We start from the raw sequence: 26,716 nt of genomic DNA, 5'->3' as shown, positions 1-26,716 counted from the left end.
GTCGATCCAGAACCCTGAGGTCCTGATCCCTATACCTGAACTCCCTGCTGAGGAGAAGTCTGTGACTCTCTCTCATCATACTCCCATGATCTCTAATAGGCCCTCTCCTCTTCGAACTTCACATCCCTCCTAATCACCACTCTCCGTTTAGAAGGAATGAAGATCTGATAGGCCTTCGAAGTCTCGCTATAACCCATAAAGATACCCTTCTCTGCCACGGGTTCCAGCTTCGTCCTCTGCTCCTTGGGGATATAAGAATATGTGATACATCCAAAGATATTAAGATGTCCCACATGAGGTTTCTCTCCATTGAAAGCCTCCTTCGGAGTCATATTCCCCAATACTCTGTGAGGACTCATGTTCTGAAGATAAACAACAGTATTGCAAGCCTCAACCCACAAAAACAAAGGCAACCCCTGATCATGAATCATCGCTCTAGCAACCCCAACAATAGCTTTGTTCTTCCTTTCAGACACCCCATTCTGCTGGGGGTTGTAAGGAACCGTGAACTCTCTCCTAATGCCCTCATGTGCATAGAAGTCAGAAAACCCACCATCAGTGTACTCACCACCATTGTCTGACCTCAAGACCTGAATCTTCCTACCTGTCTGCTTTTCCACAAGAGATTTGAACTCTTTAAAGCGATTGAAGACCTCACCCTTGGTCTTCAGGAAATATATCCAAGTCCTCCTAGAGTAGTCATCAATGAATATAACATAATACTCATAACCACCCAAAGACACATGAGACATACGACCACTAACATCAGTATGAATCAAGTCTAGTATACCTGTAGATTTGTTGTCGCTCGCTAGGAATGGTAACTTGGTGTACTTGCCCAAAGCACACCCTTTGCAGACCTCATAATGTTCAACACTAAAATCAGGAACTCCAGTAGCAATCTCCCTCAGTACTCTCAAAGCTCCATAATGCATATGCACCATCCTCCGATGCCATAACTCGCACAAGTCTCTATTGTTGGTGGTACTAGTGTGAGTGCTACCAAATGTGCTACTCACCAATGCTCTTACCAACTAAAAACTGAACCTGTTTAGTTTCCCAGAGCAGACTCCAATCACTTTGGCCGAAGTGATGGAAGCTCACCTAGGATGCATCAATACCTACCCTCCTAAGAAAGTGATGTCAAACCCCTTCTCCTCCACAGCAGACACTGAAGTCAAGTTCTTCTTCATCCCCCGAACATACAAAACATCCATGACCTTCAAAGGAGGCAAAGACTCCCTCTCAACGGTCACAGTCCCCACACCAACAACTCGAACAGTGTGGTCATCTCCTAGTACAATCTCAATATCAAGTGCCCTCTCTACAAGCTTTGAAAAGAACATTTGTGCACCTGTCATATAGCGAGAAGCCTCGTTGTCTATGTACAACACATCGGATGATGTACTCCTACTAGATGTAGACGTAATAAATGCAAAGTCCTTGTCAAACTGTGAAGCAAACTGCTCCACCTCTGTTGAAGCTGCAGTACCCTTCTTCCCATTGTTCTTCCTCTTAGGACACATAGCAACATAGTGTCTCATCTTCTAATAAGCCCAACATTTGACTTTGGACATATTCGTATTTTTCTTCTTCTTCTTCTCCTTTCCCTTAGCCCCATCTGATGAGGCCCCTTTCTTGGCCTTCCCTTTGTTCTTCCCCCTGGCTGTCAAGGCTACATCCTCCTCATCTGTTATCTTCACCCCACCACCGCCAGTCTTTTGTATCTCATGTTGCACACAATCATCCCAGAATCTATCCCAATTGGTAAGATTCTCCCTAGAGGTAACATCATCTCCAAAGACCTCCCAAGACATAGGAAGTTCCGCTACAACTATAGTGGCTAACTCTGTGGGTAAAACTGCCTCACCAATAGCAGTCAAATCATCACGTACATGTTTGACCCTGCCAAAATAATGAACTACACTTTCAGCCTTTGTCATCCTGATGTTCTTCAATTGTTCTTTGAGTACCATCTTCCTGCTTTCATTGGTACTCTGATAAAGAGTGGTTAGAGTTGTCCACATCTGATATGCATATGTGTTTCCTCTCACCTGAGGAACCACATGATCCTTCAGACTATCCATTAAAATCCTTTTTGCCTTTGCATTATTTTTTGTGGATTCAGCAAGTTCATTTGCAACAGTATGAAGTACAACCACTTGCCGCACTATGTCCCAAACTACTGCCTCCTCAAACATTGTCTGAATTTTGTCCTTCCAAATGGCATAGTTGGATATCCCATCCAGTTTGTCCTCTATCCTTAAGAACATGGCCATGACTACTGTCCAAAATTTACAAAACCAAGAAAATAGAGAAATGAACTTTCCAGCACACCTTGTTGTCCCAAAAGTTTAATATGTGTGAAATTTCACCTTGCTGTCCCAAAATATCAGTTTGTTGTCCAAACTGAGTTTGTTGTCCAAAAATTCAGTGTTGTCCAAACCACTGTTTGTTGTCCCAAACTATTCTCTGTTGTTCAAACTGCAATTTTCAGCCTATAGCTCTGATACCATGTTGAAATTTGATGACTAAAAAGTTTCCTGCAATCCCAACCCGGTTTTAATTTCACCTTATCACTCTCATTCAGTTAAATGCCCTTTCCCATAAACATACATTCAACATATAGAATTCTGGAAATGAAATTTTCAGATTAAAACACATGGAACTGTCAACACATGCTAAAAATAAATATGGACATAAACAGACCAACAACACACATAAAAATACACAGATTTTTGGTCAACTTAGACCCAGGCAAAACCCCTTCAATCTTCTCCAGGGAAAACTTGTTAGAGAGCTCTTCAAATTTATTTATCTTTCAAGTTCAGGAAAAATACATTTGCAGACAAAACAAAACAGCAAAATACAACTTATCTCTTCAGCGCAAAACTCCTTGAAAATTGTGCCCACTTTGCCTCGATTTCCATGCCCACTTGAAGCTGAAAATATGTATTGTATGGATACTAACTGTATAGACTGTACTGTACGAATTTTGTACGGACTGTACGAGTTTTCATGCCACTGTACGAACTGTACGAATTTTCCAAAAAAAATCTCAAAAACTTCTCTCGAACGACGCACAGCTCACAACATTAAATGTTGTTCGTACTGTACCTTATGTTATCTTCTATGCCTTGATTTTCATGCTCATCTTTGCCCAGAAATCAATTCTTCAGCTTGCTACAACAAATTTCTCCTTGAGAACTTTTCTCCAACTCTCAACCTCTTTTCTCCAATCTACTAATGAAGAATGAATGCAGTCTATCTTTTCTTTTCCCCCTTTTGTTTCCCTAAATGACTTTTGGGCAACCCTAAGATCTAATGGCTCCGATTCATCTAAATCAAGGGATGAGAATAAATGTGCATTTAATTCTCGCTTTCTATTTTTTAACTCACCCATTAAATAAAGTACCCACATTGTACATTAGATCTAAAGTCACTTTTCACTTTATAATTTCACATTGACTTTACTACTTATAAAGTCACTTTCACTTTAGAAAGTCACACTTAGGAAAAGAATTATTTTGGACACTTTTCCCTAGGTAGAGACTAACCCATGGGAAACCACTTGTCCAAGGTACATTAAAAATCAACATTAAATTCGATTATATGAAACAGAAAATTGAGCAAAGAACAAGATACATAGCACATAGTTATTTTTGGACAAAACAGTCCCCGAAAAAACTCAATACGGGAAAACTGGTGCAGCAACTCTGAGGGTTTTCTATTATTAAGTAGTAATTCTGAATGCAAATGTTGGTTGCCCTCCCGGCAAGCCAGTGACAGAGAAAATATAATGGCGGAAAAACTGAGTGAGTTTTACCTCACTCCACCTGGCAGATTTCAGCTGATCCGGCAGCAAAACTGGCTAACCCCAACTACTTCTGCGTTGGCATTACGTAGGCCCTGTGTTAGCCCTACAAGCTCTGCGCTGGCCTTGCGTAGGGCATGTGTCAGCCCTATAGGATCTGCATCGGCTCTGCATTGTCTCTTTTGCCCACTGTGTCAGCGTTTCCGGTTGTTCCGGCTTTCTGCATGGAGGGCAGCTTCTGCTTCTGCTTCTGCGTTGGCCCTTCTAGCTCTGCGTCACGCCTGCATGGGACAAGATTAGCCCAGCGTCGGTCCTCTTAGCTGTTGCGCTGCCTCCAGTAGCTTCTCTCCGCCTCTCTGTCAGTACTCCTGAACTATCCCTGCCCCTTTGCTGCAACTAATCACCTAGTTCGAATTTCTCAGCTTCCTAGCCCCAGAAATCGAACTCCAGATCAATCTGTTATCTCCGTGTGTGTTTCAAAATGAACCCCAAGCCTATTTCTTATACTTTTGTCGTTGAGACTTCAACAGTCGAGATTAAGTCTCTAATCAACGGCTAAGATTAAAAAATGACTTGATCCATCTTCTAGATCATTCTCACCCATATTTTGATTAATACCCATTAATATTTTAATTTTCCTTGGTTTAGACTAAGGAACCCCATTAAAAATATTAATTATTTTAATAAAATACAATCCGGGTTGAATTTCACTAAACAGTTTCTGGGTTCTTTAGAACTCATGTGCCTTAGCCTCTCCACCAATTTTCATGGCTAGAGCACATTCGATGCTACCAAAAACTAACAATCCCTAGCTCTAGGCTTCCTTTAAAAGCCTTTCTTGGAGAGTCTTACACCTTGCTTCTTGAGCAAGTGAGGCTTGTCATCTGGGTCTCTCCTATGAATGGGCTCTTGAAGTCACCACCTTTTCATCATTGATATATCGTTCTTAGTGATTTTCCTCATAACGAGACTCCTTCCATCGATGAAAATCTGTAAAGAGTAGGGGACATTGACTGAGGTGAAAGTGGGTCTTTGTCCCATTGTTGCCACTTGGTCTGGTAATTGCCCCTTTGGAACCGTTCCTAGGACCCCTACTAGATTGAGCAGTAGCAAATTATCATGCCTATTTTTAGTTATATGCCCTCTCTTGGAGAACTCCATTGTATTATTCTTCCCATTTTTTCTTGAAGGCAAGTTCATTAAAAAAGGCTTGTGTCCACATAGCTTAACATGGTCAACCATGGATCGAGGAGGGATTTAACTACTTCATTTTTGTAATTTTTTTTTACTTGTCATGGAGTTAGCAAATAATGTTTTTTATTGTATGAGAGAAGAGACTACCTTATAAGGAGGAACTTTCTCTCCAATTGATGGTTGTTGAGACTTTGGGGATTAAGGAGCTCTCCCCTTGGGCTATAGGTGTGCATCATATGCTTGGAATTCAATGAATGATGGGGTGTTACCCACCAAAGTGCGTGACCCCATTGGAGAATTTTTCTCCTAGTTATCTCTTCAACCGGCAACCCCTGACAGCGACCAATGTAGCCGATACTTTGTGTCATTTGATCTTCACTCCCTACATCAGTCATATGTCCCCTAGCCCATCTATCAAGAGCATATGTTAGAAAGTGAGCAATCTAACTCTAAAGGTATATTTTTCATTATGCAATTACTTATGCTTGTTTTCTTGGGCATCTTGGGCATGGACTATTGGGTGACTTGGAAGGAGGAAGGGTTTTGACCGATTTTGTTCCCTCACCTTAAACGGGGGGTTAATCCTCAATCCTAGTCCCATGTGATCTCATCAATTGACCTATGGTTTCAAGAAGGGCATTAATTTGGAAACCCTGATTTTGGTAGTGTGGTCCCATTTTCCCATTCCACACTTTTCACTCCCCTCTGCCCATTACAAGCACTATTTCATCATTCTCCTTCTCTGGGTCCACATGACCACTAGATCCACAAGGCACTAGCACTCTCCCTCCCCTTGTCCACATATCTAGGTCGGGCCTGGAAATGTTGCCCCGAAGGTTGATGCAACTAAAAGAAAGTTAAAAGCATATCATGGCCACAAGCAAGAAACAAAAACAAAAAAAAATTATAAAATGCAAAAGATGGTCAGGACATTAATTAGCACGTGGGAAAAAGCCAAACACAAGCTCTATCCCTTATCATGGCCATCACCCTGGTTCTTAGGGCTCCATGAATGCCCCCACATCATTAAGGAACCCATGTTTGTTCCAACCCCTGGTGTACAATGAATTGTCGCACCTTAAGGGGGTAATAATTGCTTTACATCATACATATCATGTTCTCATTTCCTGGAGCCTTGCGCAATAATACAAAGAAAAATCAAGAAAAGGCAAGTAAAGAGGGGTGGAAAAACAAAGGTTGGGGTAACTCATGTATCCACGTTGCTCCCTTCTACATCTATGATCTATATAACCAATATGTGGACATCCCTCATTATGGTTATCCTTGTACCCATGGCATTTGGCCTTGAGACCCTGTGACCCCATCCATCCCATCATCGTTCATATGCCACTGAAGGATATACTAAGGACTTGTCTTTCCCCTTAGGGACTAGGAACACCTAATAAGGTCGTTTATTAACCATTCCTACCTAGGGAGGTAACACTACTTTGAAATCAAAGCCCCAAATTTGGAAGGGAAGCCCCATATGAAGTCTCAATGTGCTCTTGATTAACAAGCTTGGTTCACTTAGATGCACTAATGAATTATTGTACTTGATGATGAGGATGCAGCAATGGGCATTATATGTGATTGGTAGGTGGCTTCATCATGGTTGGGCAACTTAATTGGGGCCCAAGTTGTTAATTTTGAAGGGCCCATATTGTTCTTTGCTTTAAATAATTGCATTTCATCATTTTCATATTTCATTCACCCCATAGCATTTAAGCATCATTAGCAATTATCTAGAAAGAACAATGACATCATTATAACAGCGAAACATAAAAGAATATAAGAAGAAAAGCATGCACAAGGGACACCATGATTTTGGTCAGAGACCAAGGCAAAACCTTATGCAAATCTGCCCTTAGATTTGCTAAATTTAGTCCCCCCTTTGGAGTTGGTTCCCTTTAGAAAAAGTGATTAACAAAACCACCGAGTTCAAGTGAGTTTCTATAGCCCTCGGAATCAAAACTCTTCACAACATAACCCTCGAAGCCAAGCGCTAATACACTACGCATGTATGCACCTTCCCCTCAACTTAGAGCTGAGCGCTAAGCCCAGTACTATACACTATGCATGTATGATTCAGGAATGAAATCCCAAATAAACAATGAAAGGACTTCGAAAGGAATTGCCGACGTGTCCCAACCTTTCCTGCCTGGCGCTAATCCCCTGTCTTCCATATTATAAGTCCGGTTTGGTTTATCTTCAGTCCGCTTCTCTATTGGAACATATAACCCAATGCGCAGTTGGGGTCCACTTCTCCCCTTTGTTCAATCTCTCTGGCCCACTCCTTGTAAGCTTGGCGCTTTACGAACACGCAATTACAATTGTCGTCGAGGTAGAACCTCCAAGTGGGGTCTACTCCCACATCCTAAACGCTTAGTCGTTCTGGCAATTGGTTCTTCCTGCGTATGCTCCCTGCGGTCCCCACTTGCCACGGCCCAAAGATGAGTTGGCCGGACGCTCCTCTTTTTAATTGCTTAGAGCTGGGTTCCAAATGGTTCTTCGAGTTGTTTCCTCCGGGATGACGTGGCCCAGTGCCTACTTCTCCGTCGCTTAGACTAGTTTCCGTCAAGGACTCCATCTAGTGACAATCCCGACCTCCGTTAACTGACGTACTTCTACAGTGGATTGAAATTTTGGCTAAGTGTTAGCCTTTCGGCATTAAGCCCAACTGTGACTCTGCGCCACTGTTCGACCTCTTGTGTTTTGTGAAGCCTCTCCACCGCTCAATAGTGCATGCAAATGATATTGAAGCCTTCTCCGGCCTTTTGCAATGCCTCCAACTCCGGGCATGAGTATTAAGGGATCAACCCTTCAACAAATAAAAACACAGAAATAAGGAATAACACACATAGTGTCTGCTCATAAGACACAGAACATTACAGAGACCTGGTTGCAATGTACAAGCTCTTCGAGCGCAAAAAATTTCACACAAAAAAGCCACACTCCCGCATGCATCTTTTTCATTAATTAAAACATATATAAAATTACAATCATTCGATCCCTCTCCCTGAGAATAGGATCAGAGGACCAATTTAGAGAAAATCTACCTAAACTACAACCACTACAACAGTTTGTCTAATATAGAGAATTACATGGAAAATTAAAAACAAATTATGGCCTAACAATCCACTCTTTGAGGAACCAACTCCTCTTAGTAAAAGATTTCGACCTCTTGGTCAAAAGAGATTAAATATGCCCCTGCATCAAAACCGCACAAAGGGAAAAACCCATCCAAATTCTTCTTCTTCTATTTAATTGGCATTGAAAGTTCAACAGAGAGGTACAAGGTACAAAAATATTCTGAGCCATAATACATCAGGTTATCCAAGGTCTAAATTTGTCTTGTTCACAACTTCGTTTGTGAATAAGACTGCCACATAACACAGACATCAATGTATTTCCATACTGTCTCATCTCTTCATATATAATGACTAGGGTTACTGATGGAGACATTGTCTTGTGATGCCAATTGTATTACCAAACATATCTAAGATACCATCATATAATAACCAACGTTGACTCATCTATGATAAGAGTTTCTCTTAGAGAAGAGTCTATGCATATCTCTTGAAGATGCCACAAAATATCAACCATAAGATACCACTTGTGCTGAGATGCCATCTACCAGAACTATGAAAAAAATGTCATTAAGATGCTAGCAGAGATCATGCACAGTAACAATATTATAACCCAGTACTACAGCAAAAGCATAGATACCACTGTGTTGAGCAAGACCATAATACCAAACTGTAATGTAACCATAAGGATCACTGAGTTGAGTGTAACAATAATGGTCTGATATTCGTCATTACCTGCTATACATATAGTGATGCCACACAAGCTGAATTGAGATAACAACAATGCAATAATTGCAACTGCATTGGGATGCTAAGACCACCATACATGAAACTTGGACTAGGATACCTCACTAATGAAAATCACTGAGAAAGAGGATGTGCCAAAGTCATTCTTACATCACTGAGATATTGTGCCAACAATTGTAATGACATACAAATTGTATTGTGATTGTATGACAGTAGAGCAAGATCTTTGAGATGCCAAAGGATGTAAGACAGAGAACCATAGTGAGACAAAGCCACAAGCCAATGCATTGTGCCATGCAAAGAGAAGATACCAAACCGCTCAGATTATGCGAAGATGCCTCCGAATTTATGCTAGGATCAAAACCATGTGAAGACCTCAAAGCTAAATCCATACGAATATCTCAGAGTCATCGAGCTTACTGAGGTAGCCATCCGAAAATTGTAGATTAAAATTCGCACTTTTGAGCACCCCAATGGGGTATATATAGTGATTTGTTATAGTTCGAAGGATCACAACTATTGGATGGGCCGACATGAATTCATTTAAATAAAATGGTTTTCCCTCCAAATACATATTGAGGCCGACTTTGAATATCTTAGGCGGGAGACCTTAATAATTAAAATTCAAATAGACACCTTCATAATTATTTTCAAAATAAAACTTTGCCAATCAATTTGAATTCACTTTAGGGGATCAAGGGAAATTCTTCCCTAAGTTGCCTCATAAATTTAACACAAGTCCACCACAAGATCATATTGACACCCCCGAGTGAAGCGTTCCATGGGACTCCCATGTGTAGAGCATCATTTCAAACCATGGGCATCTTTAGCACAATCATCAGAGCCCTCACTAGAGCATTTACAAGCTATTCTATCACCACGAGACCCATGAGACCATTTTTTGCGCCCCAAACACAAATTGGGGCCCACGTGATGATTTACATGGAGATTGAGGGGCCATCCCCTTGTTTGAGATTTATGGAGCCCTCTTACACATTTTGGCACAAAGAGGACTCAACGTTGCCTTCCAAAGGCCCTACATCAGCATGACATCATCATTTCGGCTTGCATTTGGATGGCTAATTCATATTTTGTAAAGCTACATGGTCAGCTTGTGACCAAAAGATGTATCTTGTCCATTTTTAGAATGTTGAGGGGCTTGCAGGCATAATTCGATCTAGTAGGACACATACAAATAGAACATCATTTCATTTGGAATGAATCATCATCATCACTTGAGAATTTCAGCCTCTTAGGCTAATTTGTACTTGTTCTTGGATTGGCTATTGGAGTATCCTCGATGCATTTGGATATTTAAAGTTGATTTTTTATCTTCTTTTGGAGCTATCTCTTGGATTATGGATGGATATGTTGCATGTCATCTCGTAAGTGCCTTTTGTTAAAATTTTGATCTTGAAATTATGTTTAATGTATGGAATTGTTGCAACTAGATTAACACTAAATTGTGCCCTTCATCACCTTGAGCTTCCTTTGAGAGGTCCTGCCACATCACCTAACACCATAAACTCTAGAATATCTATTAAAGATGATTATCATCCTACTGGGGCTCCTCCCATCAGTGAAGGTCCATAAAGAACAGGGGACATTAGTTGTGTTGACAGTGGGAAGGTCCATAAAGAACAGGGGACATTAGTTGTGTTGACAGTGGGCCATTGTCCCATTGTTAGCGCTTAGTCTAGCTCTTTGTCTTGAAGAGTTCCCTCTTCAAGGCCTGCTAGATTTTGTGTTAACAAGGGGTATAGCATCTTTCTATGTGAGGCCTTGTATGTTTCCAATGTTTTTCACCTGTTGATTTTTGTTTTGGGAAACCCTTGTAGCATGTTATCGATGCCTTGTAATGAACTATAAGACATTCAGATAGAGTAACGTGATGTTTTTATCCCTCTTATAGCTATTGTAGTTATGTTAGCCTTGCATCCAATAAACCTAATTGTTGTTCGATAAAAATGACCTCACCTTGATAGCAATGCTTACGAATGGCATCCCTACCTTTCCAAGGATAAATTTTTGTGATAGATTTCAACAAGTAAAGGTTGATTTGTGGCATGCATAGCAGCCCTTATTGCCTTACATTTTCATGCATTTGCCCTCTTTGATCCATACTTCCTTGACTCCATTTGCCCAAGGTTTGCTTAAGTACTTGGTCTTGGGGTTTTCTACATTCATCCTTTGTTCTAACACCATTTACTTACCTATCCATACTACAACCATTCATTTTGCTTGGGCTTAATCTTCAATAAGTCACCTTGTACCTCAACTCTATATCCTTAGCAATCCTATGTTTAGGGAAGGCTCCCATGAATTAGAGAAGAGACAACAAAAAGTGAGAGGAAGAGCCACTATGGTGAAAATGGGTAGCCTTCCTGGATTGAACAAGTCTAGCTCCTTGATGACTGGAACGTTACATCATGTAGGGATGATAGATTTTGTTGTAACAAGATGCAAAATCCTAGGTTGATATGAGAGCAATCTCCATCCTCTCTCACCTAAATACTAACACCGTTAGCTTTGGTGTGTGACTTCCCATGTTGCTGAAATAACATCCTCCCTCACCTGAATACTAACATCATTGGAATTCACACTTGAATGTCATGTCATGTGGACCTTCTTTAGCTTGAGGTTGTTATCAATATGATGTCCATAATTACAAGCTATTACTATGCTCACAGATGCATATAATGGGATTTTATTCAACATTAATACTTCCTCTTATCACGTGTGTGTATGTTGGGTATGTGTATTGTGAATAATACGAAATGCATAGCAATTATGATACATAGTTGGTTTATGAGGCATTACCTGCACAAAAATCTTCGCCAAATCGGTAGGCTAGCTTTTGTGTCCAATTCCCCAAGATGATGTGATAGCATCCTCACTAAGTCCAGTACAATGGTCCGTGGTTTCACTGTCAGGCCTTGGCTTGTGGTGGTTATTTATTTGATGTCCATAATTTTGTGGAGGGGTAAAGTGCTTCGAGAAAAATGCCCCCTGGAGATGTGCTCCTAAGAGTTTAGGTGCCAGGGTCTGAGTGCTATCTAGTCCACAGAATCTCCAGGTATTCCCAGTGCCCTCATCACTTGGGAACACCAGTGCGGATGGAACAGTGGTGAACGGCTTAACATTCTGTCGACCTTACCATTGAACTGACACCACCAATGCCACGTTGGCGACAAATCTCATTTCCCCTCACGTTACTTAACATTTCCTGCAATCACTATTCTGTTCCCATTGAAACACATGGCAAGAATGGAACCCTGATGGACGGATTAACACTCCATTCCTCACAAGTGAACCGATTCCTCGCCAACGCTGCTGTCGTCAAGAAATATCAATTCCGATCCCATTAATCAACAGTTCTTGAAATCTTAATCTGACGTTCTCCCAACACTTTCAAATCGGGAAAAGTTGTCTCCCAAATTCGATTTCTTCCTTTTCATATAGACATCACGATATTTTGAAGTAGAAGCAGAGACATCAGTTCCAAGGCAGTATTATAAAATCATTCAAAGTTCCTAAAGCCCTATGTTGTGTTTATGCCTTCAAAGCCAAGATACATCTGCTAACAGCATTCAATTTAGAGCTCAATACCACTTGTATACAATTACAGTCCTTTGACAAATTGTCACTGATGTTAATTTCAGCAGAGGACTCCATCAGAAGTATAATACTTATAATCTTTACAATTTCTAGGGTTTAAAATCAAAAATGACAAGAATTCCATACCGCTCTGATATTCGAGTCTTCTGAATCGACTGCGTGTACGGGCCCTTCGCTTTTGAAAACAGATTCAGCTCTGTCCAAGGCTCCCTCCTCGCTGATCTTTAATGAACTTATATCCACTGCTTCGGAAACCTTATCGCCCTTCTTCTCATCATCAAATTCTACGTCTCCCCATCGCTTCTTCTCTTCAGCCACAGTCACCTCAGTCCCTTCTCCCTCCACATGGTCTGCCATGGAAGCTTTACACAGGAGGAAGAAAACCCAACGAAAATACCGAATCAGAAAATATAATACTTAAATACTTTGGGTATTATTTTCCGAATTCAGAGCTTCATTTGATACTGAGCGTTATTATTGTTGTTGCAAGTGAAAGCTGGAGTGTGCAACAAAGTCAGAATATAAAACGAATTAATGGTTGTGGGCGGCAGGCGGTGCGACCCCGAGGCCAGTCCAAAACCCTATTTTACCCATTGAACTATCATAACGACGTCATTTAAGATGATGCTTTGTTATCACGCAAAAGCATTTACTTAAACGATTATTCTCGGTGAAGGTTCCATGACTGTGTCCACAACTATGGTGAGCATGGATCATATTGTTTCTTTGAACTCGTAAGAGTTTGTATCTAGTCACCTAATTCCCCCTTTATTTTCTTCTAAGGGTTTTATTATATTGAAGTTGCCTCCAATTAGGCAGATATCATTGGTCTGCAATCTTTTGACTTGAGAAAGAGTATTTAATGAGGAAGCCTATTCTGGCGAAAGATGAGGCTCATATACAACAAACAATCAAGCCTCTTCACTAGACCTTGGTGGATGGAAGCCACCTGCTAGGATTCGATGCTCTACCATCTAGCTAGTAAGCTCAATTTCTGTAGGGTTTTAGAGTATTGTTAGGCCTCCAACATGGCCATTTGTGTCCAAGGCTACTAATTTACTACTCTTCCAACACTTTTCTACTAATGAGTCGAGCTTGTTGCTAGAGCACTTAGTTTCTTGGAGGATTAGTACACTGGGAATTTCCTTTTTAATGTGGTTTTTCATGAACCTCTCCTTCCTTTTGCAATTAATTCCATGAATATTCCATGATATAATATTCATTCAGAAACAGATTGAGAGGAATAAATCACCTTCATGATCAGACTAACTTTACATGAACTAGCTAGCAATTCACTCACTTCCTGGATTAGCTACGTTTTGGTTTTTATCCCCCTATTTTTTGTTGGAATATTCAACAATACTGAGGGGGGGGTGTGAACCAGTATTAACGATTTTTAACTTAAAAAACTTGTAAATGCATCCACATGTATAAATCCAAGCACATAAATATACATAACATAGAGATTTTTTACATGAAAATCATGGAATACTTTTTTTAATATTTATAAAGAGAACACTCAAATTTATCAACACACGCTGAAAGGAAGCACCAACTCCTTGGTTTATCAACACCAACTAAAATGAAACACTAACTCTTTGGTTTATCAACACCAAATAAAAAGAAGCACCAACTCCCTAGTTTATTAGCACCAACTCCCTGATTTATCGACACCAAAGCTTGTACAAGAGTCAATGTTAGTCAAAGAAAGTATGTCCTTCTAGAAATTGCTCCTTTGTCCTTCACATAGGCACTCGACTTCCTAAACATGGCCTTCATAGTAATAAAACTTCTCTCAATAAATGATTTGTGAACTCGACCTCCTTATCAAGAGAACAAGACCTCTGAAGCTCTGCCTCCTCAATAGAGGATAGTGTTAGATCTTCAAAATATACCTAAAACTTGCCTTCAAACACACTAGGATTTAGCCCTCAAAATAGGCCTGAGTTCGACCTTCTTCATACCAAAACTTCAGTCTTGAAATTTGGCCTCAACAGGGATAGGTCACTACTCTCAAGGTAGGCCTATAATTAGACCTTCCACACTTAAATTTGACCCTCTACTATTAGGGTCTGACCCTAACCCCTTTATTAATGTAATAGTTCCAAGGAGCCCCATAAGAGTCATGATTAATTAGTCTAGTAAATAAAGCTCGTAAGTGGTTACCCTCGTTAATGATTGCACGTTGTTGACCCTCATTCTAAAAAAGGGACCATGATTAGTTATTTTAGTTATGGATGATGAATAAACAGGTCATAGCTAATAAATAAAGTGGTAAACCTGCATTATGCAAGGGACCACAAGTAGTTAGGGTTTTGGATCTTATGAAACTATGTATGATCAAAGATTGCGATGGAAACTTTGTCTTGTGTTGTATAATTGAGCTCTGATCTACTGCAGGTTATCCCTTTGAAGAGACAAGTGAACAATATTGTTACATATTTGAATAGAATATCCCCATTTCCTATCATCGCATTGTGTTAATTTTCTATGGTTTTTATGGCATATTTCACAATTCTGATATTTTCTGCAGGTCAAGCATACTGCAAGTGGTATCAGAGCTCTTTCTTGAACCAACTGCAACACCAATTTTAGCCAAAAAAAGTAGGCCAGAGACCTGTTCTGGCGTCTTTAACCTACAAAGATTTGTCATTATGCCCATCATACTCGCGGGAAATACAAGAGGTGGCCATGTTTATTAGACTCCCTTGTAACCCCTATTGGTACTCCTTCGAGTAGTAGCACATCCAACTATTGAGAAATGTAACTAGTATCGGTCTTCATAATTGTTTAGCTCATGTCATAATGTAATTATTTGTCAAAACAAAAAATATTGTAAAAGAAAAATATTTATAAGCATGGGTTTCATACTCTATTTACTTTGTTTCTAGGTCAAAGCACCCATTGAGTGCTTCTAGGGTTTGTGTTTTGAGTCATTGTCAATGTCATTATATTCTAGACCCTTCTTGGGCTTTTTGTGTCAAGAAAGAAAAATATTTTTGTAACATAAAATGTGTCTTGTCCCTCCTCCACCAAGTCGTCTCCTTCAACTGTCTATTTGGCCTCATGAAGGGATTCATTCACCTTGAATATATTATAAATAAGATGGGCATTCGACCTATTGTGACATGATCCAAGCAAGAATTCGATCTGCAATAAGCGGTGCGAAAAAGAAGTCAAGAAAAGGGTGCAAAGGCCAAAGAAAGAAGAGATAGGTTAAGCAAAGAAGGAAGAGAATTTTATCAACCAAAGAGGATCAAAATTTCTATGTTTTCTACCACACATGCAAGGAAATCTAAAGCAAAAGAACAAAGGTGCAGAGCCGAGGGTATAGGACAAGATTTCAGATACGGAAAAAAGGCTGAGATTTTGTTTGACTCAAATTTTGGAAGGATGACTTATTGACTTGTGAGAATTTGGTTGCAGCTTGACTTGTCTACATAGGAGGCTGACTTGGTGGATTGGAGGAATTCTATGTCTTGGTCAAAAGTTATAGGTTGTCTCATTTGATTTAATTCTAAAGAAGATTAAAAAAAAAATGGATTTTCCCCTAGGAGAGGGTTTTGCCCTGGCTGAGTGTCTACATCTTGTGTTCTTATCTTTGTGATCTTCATAATTTTGGAAATTGTATTGATGATAAGAACTTAATAATAAAAGAAGAAATAACAAGAAGCCATAAGAAATTGCCAAGTTAAAGAGAAATAAAATTAAAGAAACCCTACTAAGTTGCCCTAAGGATTTCTCAACATGGTATCAGGGCTAAGGTCAATGGAATAAAGCAGATAGAAGATCGTTATTTAGAGAACAAAGAACAAAAGGAGCATTGTACTCATAAGCTTAGAAGACCGAACTCAAGAGCATATTTTTGGGCATCTTCATAAGTCATAGACACTATGATTAGAGCCCAGACCTAGGCTAGAAAGTGAAGGTACTTGGAAGTACTCGTTACGCATCATTTGTCATCGTTTCAAGGTATCTGAGAAGCCTAGATGAGGAAGAAAGTCCTGAAAGGAAATCTCTAGTCTTGAACATAAAATTAAGGATCTTTAAATCATATCATAAATTCAAAAGGTTTTGTACTACAACATTAGGGTAACCAAATCAAAGTTTAAAAGGACTAAGAAGTAGTCTTGACAACTAGCAAAGAAAAGAACTAAGATTGATATTTAGAGGTATAGTTTCAAGCTCCAATGAAGGATGTTCTCTGAAGTCTATTTCATTTAAGCCCTAATCAAAGGGTCAAACTCAGAATTATATATCAATCTTTAACAAGACCTATAACAGCCTCTCCATCTCACGAATTATGTCATCCTAAAGGAAAATCTAGTCCACATTCATTGAATGAGAACTAGATTTGTTTAAGAAACTATTTTTTTTGTTTAAGGAACGAGTTTGTAAAAGAAGGCCACATGAATCTCAAAGATACTAAAAGAGGTTCTTTGTGCATAATCTATTGTTGAGCAAACCTATTATCTTTGTCTCAAAAGGGAGAACTAAGCTACAACAATAAGAAGAGTTTGTAATCTTATCATCTTAGAAGCTTCTACAACAAACAATGATAGAATAAGCATAAAGCATATTGCACCAACATGTGGAAGGAGCCTTTAAGATCTTCTCAAAGTCAAGATTGTAGCAAATACATCAAGGATGAAATTAGAGCAGAAAGAAGCATCTTGGAAGAACACTCTTATTTGACATTGTTTGAAGGCAGCACTGAAGGAGGTATAACTTAGGAAGCAGTCACTTTCAAGAAAGGTTAAGGTAAGACTGTTATAAGGTACATATAACATAACATGTTCATTTGTGAGTTTTTGTTTAAAGACCTATATACAAATATACATTAGGGGTTTGTTATATGTTCAGGGCTTGTAGTCTTATATATAAACCCTATATGGATATTAATTAGAGATCCATATTCAAAAACCCTAACCCTATTCTATTTCGTTCTGTTATAGAAACCCTAGCATTTGGTTTTTAAGGTTTGTAGGTAGTCTAGGGAGAAATAACAATCCCTAGTAAGGGTATAATTAGATTTGACATTCAAATCATAAAGTCAGTGTTTCAAAAGGTAACATCATAAGACTTAGGGTTTAGATATAGAAACCCTGAGAGTTCTCCCTCTATGAAGATTCCATAGATTAATGAAATTGTCTTCATGCTTTCGTACTTGTATATTTCGTTTGATGGTACTTGTCAAGCAAATGTTATAGGTACATAAAGAGATATTGATCTTATGCAAGAGGAAGCTTCCACCTTCTCACAAAAGATAAGTATTCTTTATGTCCTTCATTATTTTGATTTCTTTAGTTTTATTATCGTTGTTCAAATATTATCCTTTCTCTTGTATTTTCCTTTGAAGAAAAACTTGTAGGTCTATTCTAAGGAATAAGGATTGTGACTAGAGGACAAGGGAATATTCAAAGGGAGACTTGTAAGAAGCTTTGTTGCAAAGAGAGTTCTTCAATAAGAAACCCTACAATGTTTATAAAAAGAGAAACTTAAGGTATGTAAATTCGCAAGATTTGTAGTAGATAAGAAGGTATGATCAATTTGAAATTTGATTTATATTATTTTCTTATGTTTAGGGTTTTCTTATAGAATCGTAAAGATTCTTATTTGTTAGGGTGATTAATATTTATAATAAATCAACCCTTATCATACTATCTATCGGTTGTTCACTTTAGTAAAACCCTAACCTTTAGGTTTCTGTTGACGATGCTAGACCCACCAACATGTTAGGGGATCTCCCTAGTAAGAAGTCCCAACTAGACCTCAGACCGTTTGGAGTACGAGTCCCAGCAGTGGATAGTAAAGCTATGCCTTGACTACAATAGCGCACAGAGGTAAGCAAGATATCCTTATCAGAAGCAAGTGTGTGACCTTGCAACGAGTCAAGAGAGATGCATGGGGAGGTTCTAACACACGAAGGGGAAAATGAAGTGTGCCTCTTAGAAGCCTATAATAGTACGCATCCTGAAAGGAACTGTTATGAAACCAGCTCAAGAAAAGATAGAAAAGATAGATCAATGCCTTATAATTCAGCCTCTTCGAGGGGGCAACCTCCTTTACATTACATAAATGAACAATTCTTGGATGATTCAAATGACAAAACCTCCTTTCTATATATAGGAGCCTAAGGAGTCACAATATAATCCAGCCAACCTAACAATATAATATAAAGCCACAAAATTAACAATAGAGGGATTCTATGGGGCATAGTAATAACAATATGGGGGCAATAGGGGCACAACAATATAAATATGGGGTATAACTACAATAGTAATGGGGTAATCACTAGTATTATAGGGACCCAACATGCCCCTCGCCTTAAAAAAATGTTGTCCTCAACACTTGAGTAGTTCTGGATACTTTTGCATAAAATTCTCATCCTCCCATGTGGAATCTTCAGCAGATAAGTTCTTCCACTTGATAAGATACTTTGAGATTGATCGATTTCGTAGCTGTCGAGTTCTTGTTTCTATGACTGCTTCAGGTTCCAATATAATTTTTCCTTCCTCGTCAAGTTCTGGCAATATTGTTTGAACTGGGAGCTTGTCACCTATAACCTTCTTTAAACATGAAACATGGAAAACTGGGTGCAATCGAGAAGCTGCAGGAAGTTCCAATTTGTATGCCATAGTACCAATCTTTTGCAACACCTTGTACGGACCATAATACTTTGGTGATAATTTATTATCCTTCTTAGCTTGCTTGAGGGACATTTGCTTATATGGTTGTAGCCGTAGGAATACCCAATCACCTACATCAAAACTTCTTTCACTGCGATGTTGATCTGCCTGTTGTTTCATTCTATTCTGTGCCAACACGAGGTTATCCTTTAAGAGTTGGAGGACTTGTTGTTGATGTTCGATGTGATGTTCCACTGCCTGAACCTTAGAATTTTCTCTTAAATATGATGTGATGGATGGTGGTTGATACCCATAAAGTGCCATAAATGGGGTCATTTTTATTGTTGTATGGAAGGAAGTGTTATACCACCATTCAGCCAGAGGCAACCATTTGACCCATTGTGTCTATTTATCAGATACAAAGCAACGAAGATATCCTTCCAAACATTTGTTTACTATCTCAGTTTGCCCATCAGATTGAGGATGATAAAATGAGCTATGAGCTAACTGAGTACCAAGACAAGAAAATCATTATGTCCAAAAATTTCCAGTGAAAATGGGATCTCTGTCACTTACAATAATCTTTGGGTTTCCATGTAGCTTTTGAATTGTTTCCATAAATGCAGTAGAAACTGTACTGGCTTTAAATGGATGTGATAATGCACAAAAGTGTGCATACTTGGTAAGTCTATCAACTATCACCATGATGACACTCTTTCCCTTAGACTTGGGTAAACCTGTGATAAAATCCATTGAAACCTCCTCCCAACGTTGCCTTGGAATGGATAAAGGTTGTAATAGACCTGGTGTCTTAATTGTTTCAACTTTATTTTGTTGGCAAACCAAACATTCTGCCACAAACTTTTGAATATCTGATTTAAGGCCATCCCAAAAAAATTCCTTCTTAACCCTGTGGTAAGTTTTTAAAAATCCTGAGTGCCCTCCTAAGGGAGAAGTGTGCAATTCCATAAGAATCTTTTGTTTTAGCTAGGAATTCTTACAGAGGTATAAGCGATCTTTGTACCATAACGAATCATTTTGCCAGCTAAATGTATCAGACATACTGGAATCTTGTTGTAGCTTTCGAATAAGTGCCCACACTTCTTCGTCATTCTTCCATTCCTCCCTTGCTTCGTTTATCCAATCTGGTTGGATAATAGAAATGGCGCACAACAATGCTTCCACATCCTCATCCTTTCTTGAGAGTGCATTTGCCACCACATTTTGCTTCCCTTTTTTGTAGATGATTTCAAAGTCATAACCCAACATCTTTGTGACCCACTTTTGTTGCTCTTCAGAGGATAATCTTTGTTCTAAAAAGTATTTAAGGCTATCATGATCCGTTTTTACCTTGAAGTGTCTTCCCATTAGGTAGGGTCGCCATTTCTTAAGTGCATGGAGTATTGCCAACATTTCCTTCTCATAAATAGCTTTGCTTAAAAACTTTCCCTTGATTGGACGACTTTCAAAAGCAATGGGTCTTTCATCTTGCATTAGAAGAACACCAATTCCATTTCGTGAAGCATCACATTCCACAATAAATGTTTTTGTGAAGTCCGGTGTAGCTAAGACCGGTGTTTGGCACATTGCCTCTTTAAGATGTTCAAAGGCCTTTGTTGCTTCCGGAGTCCATGAAAATGCATCTTTCTTCAATAATGTTGTTAGAGGTGCTGCTATTCTCCCATAATTCTTAACAAACTTACGATAATACCCTGTCAACCCAAGAAATCCTCGCAGATGCTATATGGATGTTGGAGAGGTAAATCCCCTCTACGGGTAGAGGCGATCCCTACTAGCCCAGCAGGGGTCTAGCAACAATCACACAATGTTGCTACGCATGTTCCTAATTACAATTAAACAAGAGGTAAGAAGCACCTACTTGGATTCCTGCGCTGTCGTTTGACGAAGAGATGTTGCCTTCGCTCCTCCGCTTCGGCTGGTCACAATCCTCCGCGATCTTCGCGAATAGATACCTGCACACACGAAGAGGAAACAAACACAAGCGTGAAATCTAGTAAAAGTAACCATACATCAGTCAGAAAAGATGTAATTCACATTTAACCGTTGCATAGACAAATGAGAATGGAACAATAATAGCAGTCATCTATTATTAATCAGAATAGAGAAGAGTACAACCAAATGTTCTGACGTCGGTAACCTTCTCAAGAGGGGCCAGTCAGCATGTATCTCAAGCATTCACCTTTGAGGATGATTCTCCCAAGACAAACAACTCTCTCTCTCACACAAATAGCATAAAACAACCTTCCCTAAGCAATCAATCACTTCCACACCTAGCACACCACACCTATAGCAGCAATCTGAGCACTACAAGCTCTGTACAATCCAAGCTATTCCAAGCTAATTCTAACTAGCTGCTCATGGTAATGGTGGAAGTTTATATAGGAGAAGGAGTCTCCTAAAAAGGTGGAAGGATGAGCTTATCTTTGAGAGAAACGGTTGCAAAGACTTTGTTCACGGCTTCAGCTTGGCCGTTAGATTGCGGATAGTACGGTGTCGAACTATCTTGGCGCAAGCCTAGTTGGGTTGTACCTAAAGAAATATTATGCATAACTTCGCGCATTCACTTTGTATATACGTGTGTTTTGTGTGTTGTGCATGTTTTTGTTTTGCCTTGGTGTGAAAGCGTGTTTGCCTCTTATTGTGTTTTCTTCTTCTTGTGCAGATGTCTAGTGCACCTTATGTTGGTTTCGCTGATGGCGCCTGCCGTAGTACTTGCAATTTGTCATCTGCGGCGTGGGTGATCTACGATCCTCACGGAGAATTGGTAGACCTTCAGGGTGTCTGCCTAGGTCGTACCACTAACAACGTTGCCGAATACAGCGCTGTAATTGAATTACTTGCCGAAGCGGTTGACCTTGGCATCCGCGAACTAGTGGTGAACCTGGACTCCCAGCTAGTTGTCCATCAACTCAACGGGCGATATTCCGTCAGAGACCAGCGCATATTAAGGATGTACCTACGTGTAAGATTGTTAGAACGGAACTTTGATTACATTACTTATCAACACATTCCGAGACGATTAAATACGTTGACCGACGCATTGGCAAATCATGTGTTAGACAGACATTTGCGTAACAGATAAACATCATGCAAGAAGACATAGAAAGCATAATAGAGTAAAGCATATGTAAATAAATTATTTCAAGCATAGTTTGCATATAGGTGCTTTTAAGCTTGCATCAAAAAATATAAAATCCATGGGTCATGTGTCGTGCAAATTCATACATAAGATCACAATTGTATTGAATAAATGCATAACAAAAACAAAACATCATCACATGTAACAATGATCCATCCAAAAACCGGTATGTATATATATATATATATCGTGTGGCGCACTAAGGCGCTCAAAAATAAGTGTATATGTCCAAAAATCAGTATGTCTGAGTCATGAGTCTCAAAATAACAGTGGAAATAAAGCCTAGGCGACTATTCGGCTGGGTGATGCTCCCTGTAGTACACAGCTGCTCGTGCCACCCGCCTCAGAAGGCGGTGCACCCTGGGTTGCACCCCCACTGTATGGATCTGATGCTCTATAGGGACCTCCTCGACCCCCTGGTAGTCAGGCACCCCCTCCAGCAACCCCTCAAGGTTGCGAGCCACAGTCTCTGACGTATCAACCCCTGGAGGGGCTAAGGCCAGGACCCCAGCTCCTTGCCCTTCTCTCCGTGCCGTGGCAGCCAGGCCAATCGGTCTAGTAGGCCCCACATCTGCATACCATGACATTTGTTAAAGACATGTACATAAAAAATCCAAAAACATTAAAAAATTCAAAAGTCAAAGTGTTATACCTGCATCATCCCACTGTTCACCTGGGGGCAGTGCCAGATCAGGGTCATTGCGGAAATCCATGCCCGCATATGGCCAATCCTCCACAAAGATCTCCTGCTGATCCAGCCAGTCTCGGAAAAATGCTCCCCAGCTATGTGGCCGGCCGCCACCTCCGCGTGGCATGATTCGAGCCCATCGTGAGGCCCTCGTCTCCCGAGGATCCCTAGGAGCATCCACGGCCATCGTCTGCAGCCGCATGGCTGGCACTCGCTCTAGAATAAGCGGGACTAAGATGGACCCGTAGCCGAACTGTTTCGTCTCCCCGCGACGACAGTTGCTCAGCTGCCTCTTCATGTTATTGGTCACTGCTGTGCACCAATCAAACACTGTAGGCTCAAGGCAATCGAGAGCTAACAAGAGATGAGTCTTTGAGGCCTCGTGGTTAGCCATACTACCCGCTGCCCGGGTCACCATGAACAAAATGGTGCGAAGCACTATGTTTCCCACTGTGGGGATTGCTACTTTCCCACTTCGCGCCTTCTCAGCCTCCGGACATACCCGAGCCATCAGATCATCTAGCGTGCCGCCGCTAGGTCGCTGCCCCTCTATGATGGGCCTCGCACCTCGGCGTGACAGCCCGGTCAAAAAGAAAATATCCATGTGGTCAAATTCGATATCCTGGCCCCGGATAGTGAATTTCATATCCACCGGGTTCCATGCCCTGATCAGTAGCTCGAGAAGATCATGCTGAGCTCTTAGGCGAGGTGTGAGGAAAAATTTCATAAAACCGCAAGCCCGCATGGCATTGCAGCAATCCACATTTGCCCAAGCAGCAACATCTTCGACATCGTGCACTCTTTCCTGCCATTGGAAAGCCATTACGTCCTGCAGAAACCATGAAAAGAAATTAGAAGTGCTGCCTTTGGATTTTTTACGTTCAAATTAAAACCAAATAATTTTTCCGCGCTGGCCATGACAGCCCTTTGTTAATTTTCGAGGTCAGCGCGGAAGAACACGGGTTTTCCGCGCTGACCCGAAGTTGGCCACGTTTTGTCCTAATTCGGCCAGCGCGGACCCGCGTGGGATATCCGCGCTGACCGAGAGCGCATCCATGCACCAAGAATTCGCCCGATTGGGCAAATTCGACCGCTAAAATTCTACCAAAAACGACCAAAATGCAGGGCAAGAGAGCGAGGACCTACCTGGAAGAAGCGGTTCGAGAAATGGTGTCCGTACGGGCTGGAAATCACTCCGTCAACTTTCTGGCTTCTCCACGTCCTTCACATCCAGAAATGGTAAAATGGTAAAAATGAGTTTTCACCCTCTTCTATTTATAGCAAAAACTCATAAAATTGTCATATTTTTGGGTTTTTGCCATCTTTTGCCATAAATTTAGCCCTAGTTTTGTCAAATACATGTTTTAATATGTTTTTTACTCATATCGAATGGATTTATGCGGGTAGTGCTCTTGTGCAGGTTAATATAAACGGTGGAAATCATCATGGTTCTGAAATCACTTAGCCCCCAACAATGTCGTCTTTGAGCTCTTTTCCGACATAAAACGAGAAAAGATGGCCGAGCCTCCTTTCAGCTCGTTAAAGGGAACGAGAGGCGGTCATTTTCAGCTCTTTTTCCGACCGTATAACTTAAAAAGATTGCCGGGTGTTTGTCGTTTCGCACTCGTTATTGGTTCTAAAACGACGTGTTTTCGACCGCTTTTTTACTTTTTCAGGTCAAGAACACTATTTACGAAAAGTACTCCTCGATCGTAATGGTCGGGCGGTTCTTTCGAGCATTGTTTTATACTTTTTCGGGCTCGAGAGACACAACTGTACGAAAAAGGACCCCCCTGGAGTCTCCTTTTCTGCTGTCTTTTCAGACTCTCTAAACAAGAAAAGACGCCGAGTTTTTCCTTTGTCAGGCTCGTTAAACACTTGATGACATCGGACATTGTCAAAATGACACTCTTCAAGCATATGCTATCCCCGTCAAGCTTGTCATCCAAAAATAACCGGGGTACCTGCCAGAAATGGTGGGGAAAATGGAACAGTAATCATAGTCGTGTCGGCAGTATGTCGCTCTTGAACATGGCACTCTTCTGCTTCGTGTCTGGGTGGGATCATCTCATCTTGTTTTTCACTGGCCTCCATGGGTTTGGGTTATCCTATTCGACCTCTCATCTACCCATTGCCATCATCACTATATCCTTTGCTCATTTGATGTCAAATACTGCCAAACCCGCTACAGTGCCGCCGATATGTTCAAGAGAAGTTGACCTCTGCAATAATACAACCTCATCTGTCATCTCACACAAATCATTTTTCCTCTGTCTCGCGTCGATGATGTGGGAATCATTATGGCCCACCTTCGATCAAGGTCCCTTCCTGTCGACTTCAGCTCATTATCCGGGAAGGTGACTTAGAGACTCCCTTCAGGTGCCTTAGAGCCTGCATGCCTCAATGGCAGGTTCTTCGTGTTCGACGAGAGGTTTTCATCATTGGCCTCCGATCGAATGATTCCGTGGATGTTCGACAACAGCTCATTGATTCACATGCCGCGGATTGTACCTATAGTACCTTGAGGGCCATTGTCATTATTGGTGGTCCCTCTCGCGTCTGTTAACGGTTTTCATCATTGACTGGTAATCAGACGATGTTCATGCATGTTCGACTTCGACTCATATATTCACATGTTTGAACTTGTACTTTGTTCGGATCGGGACGGAGCGCAAGACCCTGGATCCGTGTCTGTTATGGGCCAGGTTGCGATTTTGTGGATGATCATTACATGACTCATTGATGGATGGCTGCGCCCATACCCGAGTCTTCATGGATGGCTGCGACCATACCTTGTCATTATTATGGTCTCTTTAGCTGGGTGGCTGCGTCCATTCCACAGACCTTTTCGCATGTCTTTTGGATGGCTGCGCCCATGCCTAGACTGCATGTACTTGATTGTCAGAGATATTTCGGTCCTTCCTGGTGGTGTTCCAGTTCGGCGTGTGTTGTAAAGCATTTCACCCCTCCCACTCTCTCGGTCTTCATGCTTTAGGGGGCATCTGTTACACAGTAATTTGTCACTGCCTTCCTGTCAGTCACCCTGCTGTGTCAATCACTAAGCTTCATGTCTTCTGAACTAGCCCAGAAACCCATTTTTCTAAAGTTTTATGCCTCAGCGCGTCTGTTTAAAAAATATCCGCGATTACTGGCACTCCATAGTGTATTCAATGCGCTGACAGCTCGGAAGGACACTACTTTTCCGCGCTGGTCGCCAGCGCGTCTTTCCCGTGTTCTTCCGCGCTGACATGACTGTCCCAGTTATGTAGACGCGGCGACATCGCGTCAGTTTCCTCATTATCCGCGCTGATCCAGTTTGGGCGAATTTGTTCAAACAACCAGCCTTCCAGATAACTCCAGGCTTGGTTGTTAGCTTTGTGAATGTCGACTCCCTTCTATGGCATGAATGTTCGACCCTTTGCAACCGTTTCTCTCAAAGATAAGCTCATCCTTCCACCTGTTTAGGAGACTCCTTCTCCTATATAAACTTCCACCATTACCATGAGCAGCTAGTTAGACTTAGCTTGTAATAGCTTGGATTGTACAGAGCTTGTAGTGCTCAGATTGCTGCTATAGGTGTGGTGTGCTAGGTGTGGAAGTGATTGATTGCTTAGGGAAGGTTGTTTGTCCTATTTATGTGAGAGAGAGAGTTGTTTGTCTTGGGAGAACCATCCTCAAAGGTGAATGCTTGAGATACATGCTGACTGGCCCCTCCTGAGAAGGTTACCGACGTCAAAACATTTGGTTGTATTCTTCTCTATTCTGATTAATAATAGATGA

At 40.8% G+C, this 26,716-nt stretch overlaps 1 protein-coding gene across 2 annotated transcripts in view; it reads right to left on the bottom strand.

Moving 5' to 3' along the window:
* Positions 1-13,072, bottom strand: part of LOC149211014 (DEAD-box ATP-dependent RNA helicase 38-like) — a 320,229-nt gene extending 307,157 nt beyond the window's left edge. Inside the window, exons 1-2 of one of the 2 annotated variants that reach the window (XM_089396859.1) lie at positions 12,586-12,715; positions 11,662-12,171 (exon numbers count right to left, since the gene is read on the bottom strand). Coding sequence is in view for 1 of the 2 variants with exons in the window: in XM_089396858.1 (XP_089252984.1) it covers positions 12,586-12,816 (231 nt within the window). In the remaining variant the exon portion in view is untranslated. Of the gene's footprint in view, positions 1-11,661; positions 12,172-12,585 lie in introns of both variants that reach the window. The other variant, XM_089396858.1, reaches the window with a different exon arrangement.
* Positions 13,073-26,716: the final 13,644 nt, after the last annotated feature.

The sequence above is a fragment of the Pinus tabuliformis genome, chromosome 1_2, assembly GCF_031772625.1.
Source record: "Pinus tabuliformis cultivar Carrire ecotype Pingquan chromosome 1_2, CPIR1, whole genome shotgun sequence".
NCBI lineage: Eukaryota > Viridiplantae > Streptophyta > Pinopsida > Pinales > Pinaceae > Pinus > Pinus tabuliformis.
Note: the sequence above shows the minus strand (reverse complement) of the source record. Positions and strands in the feature narration are given on the sequence as shown.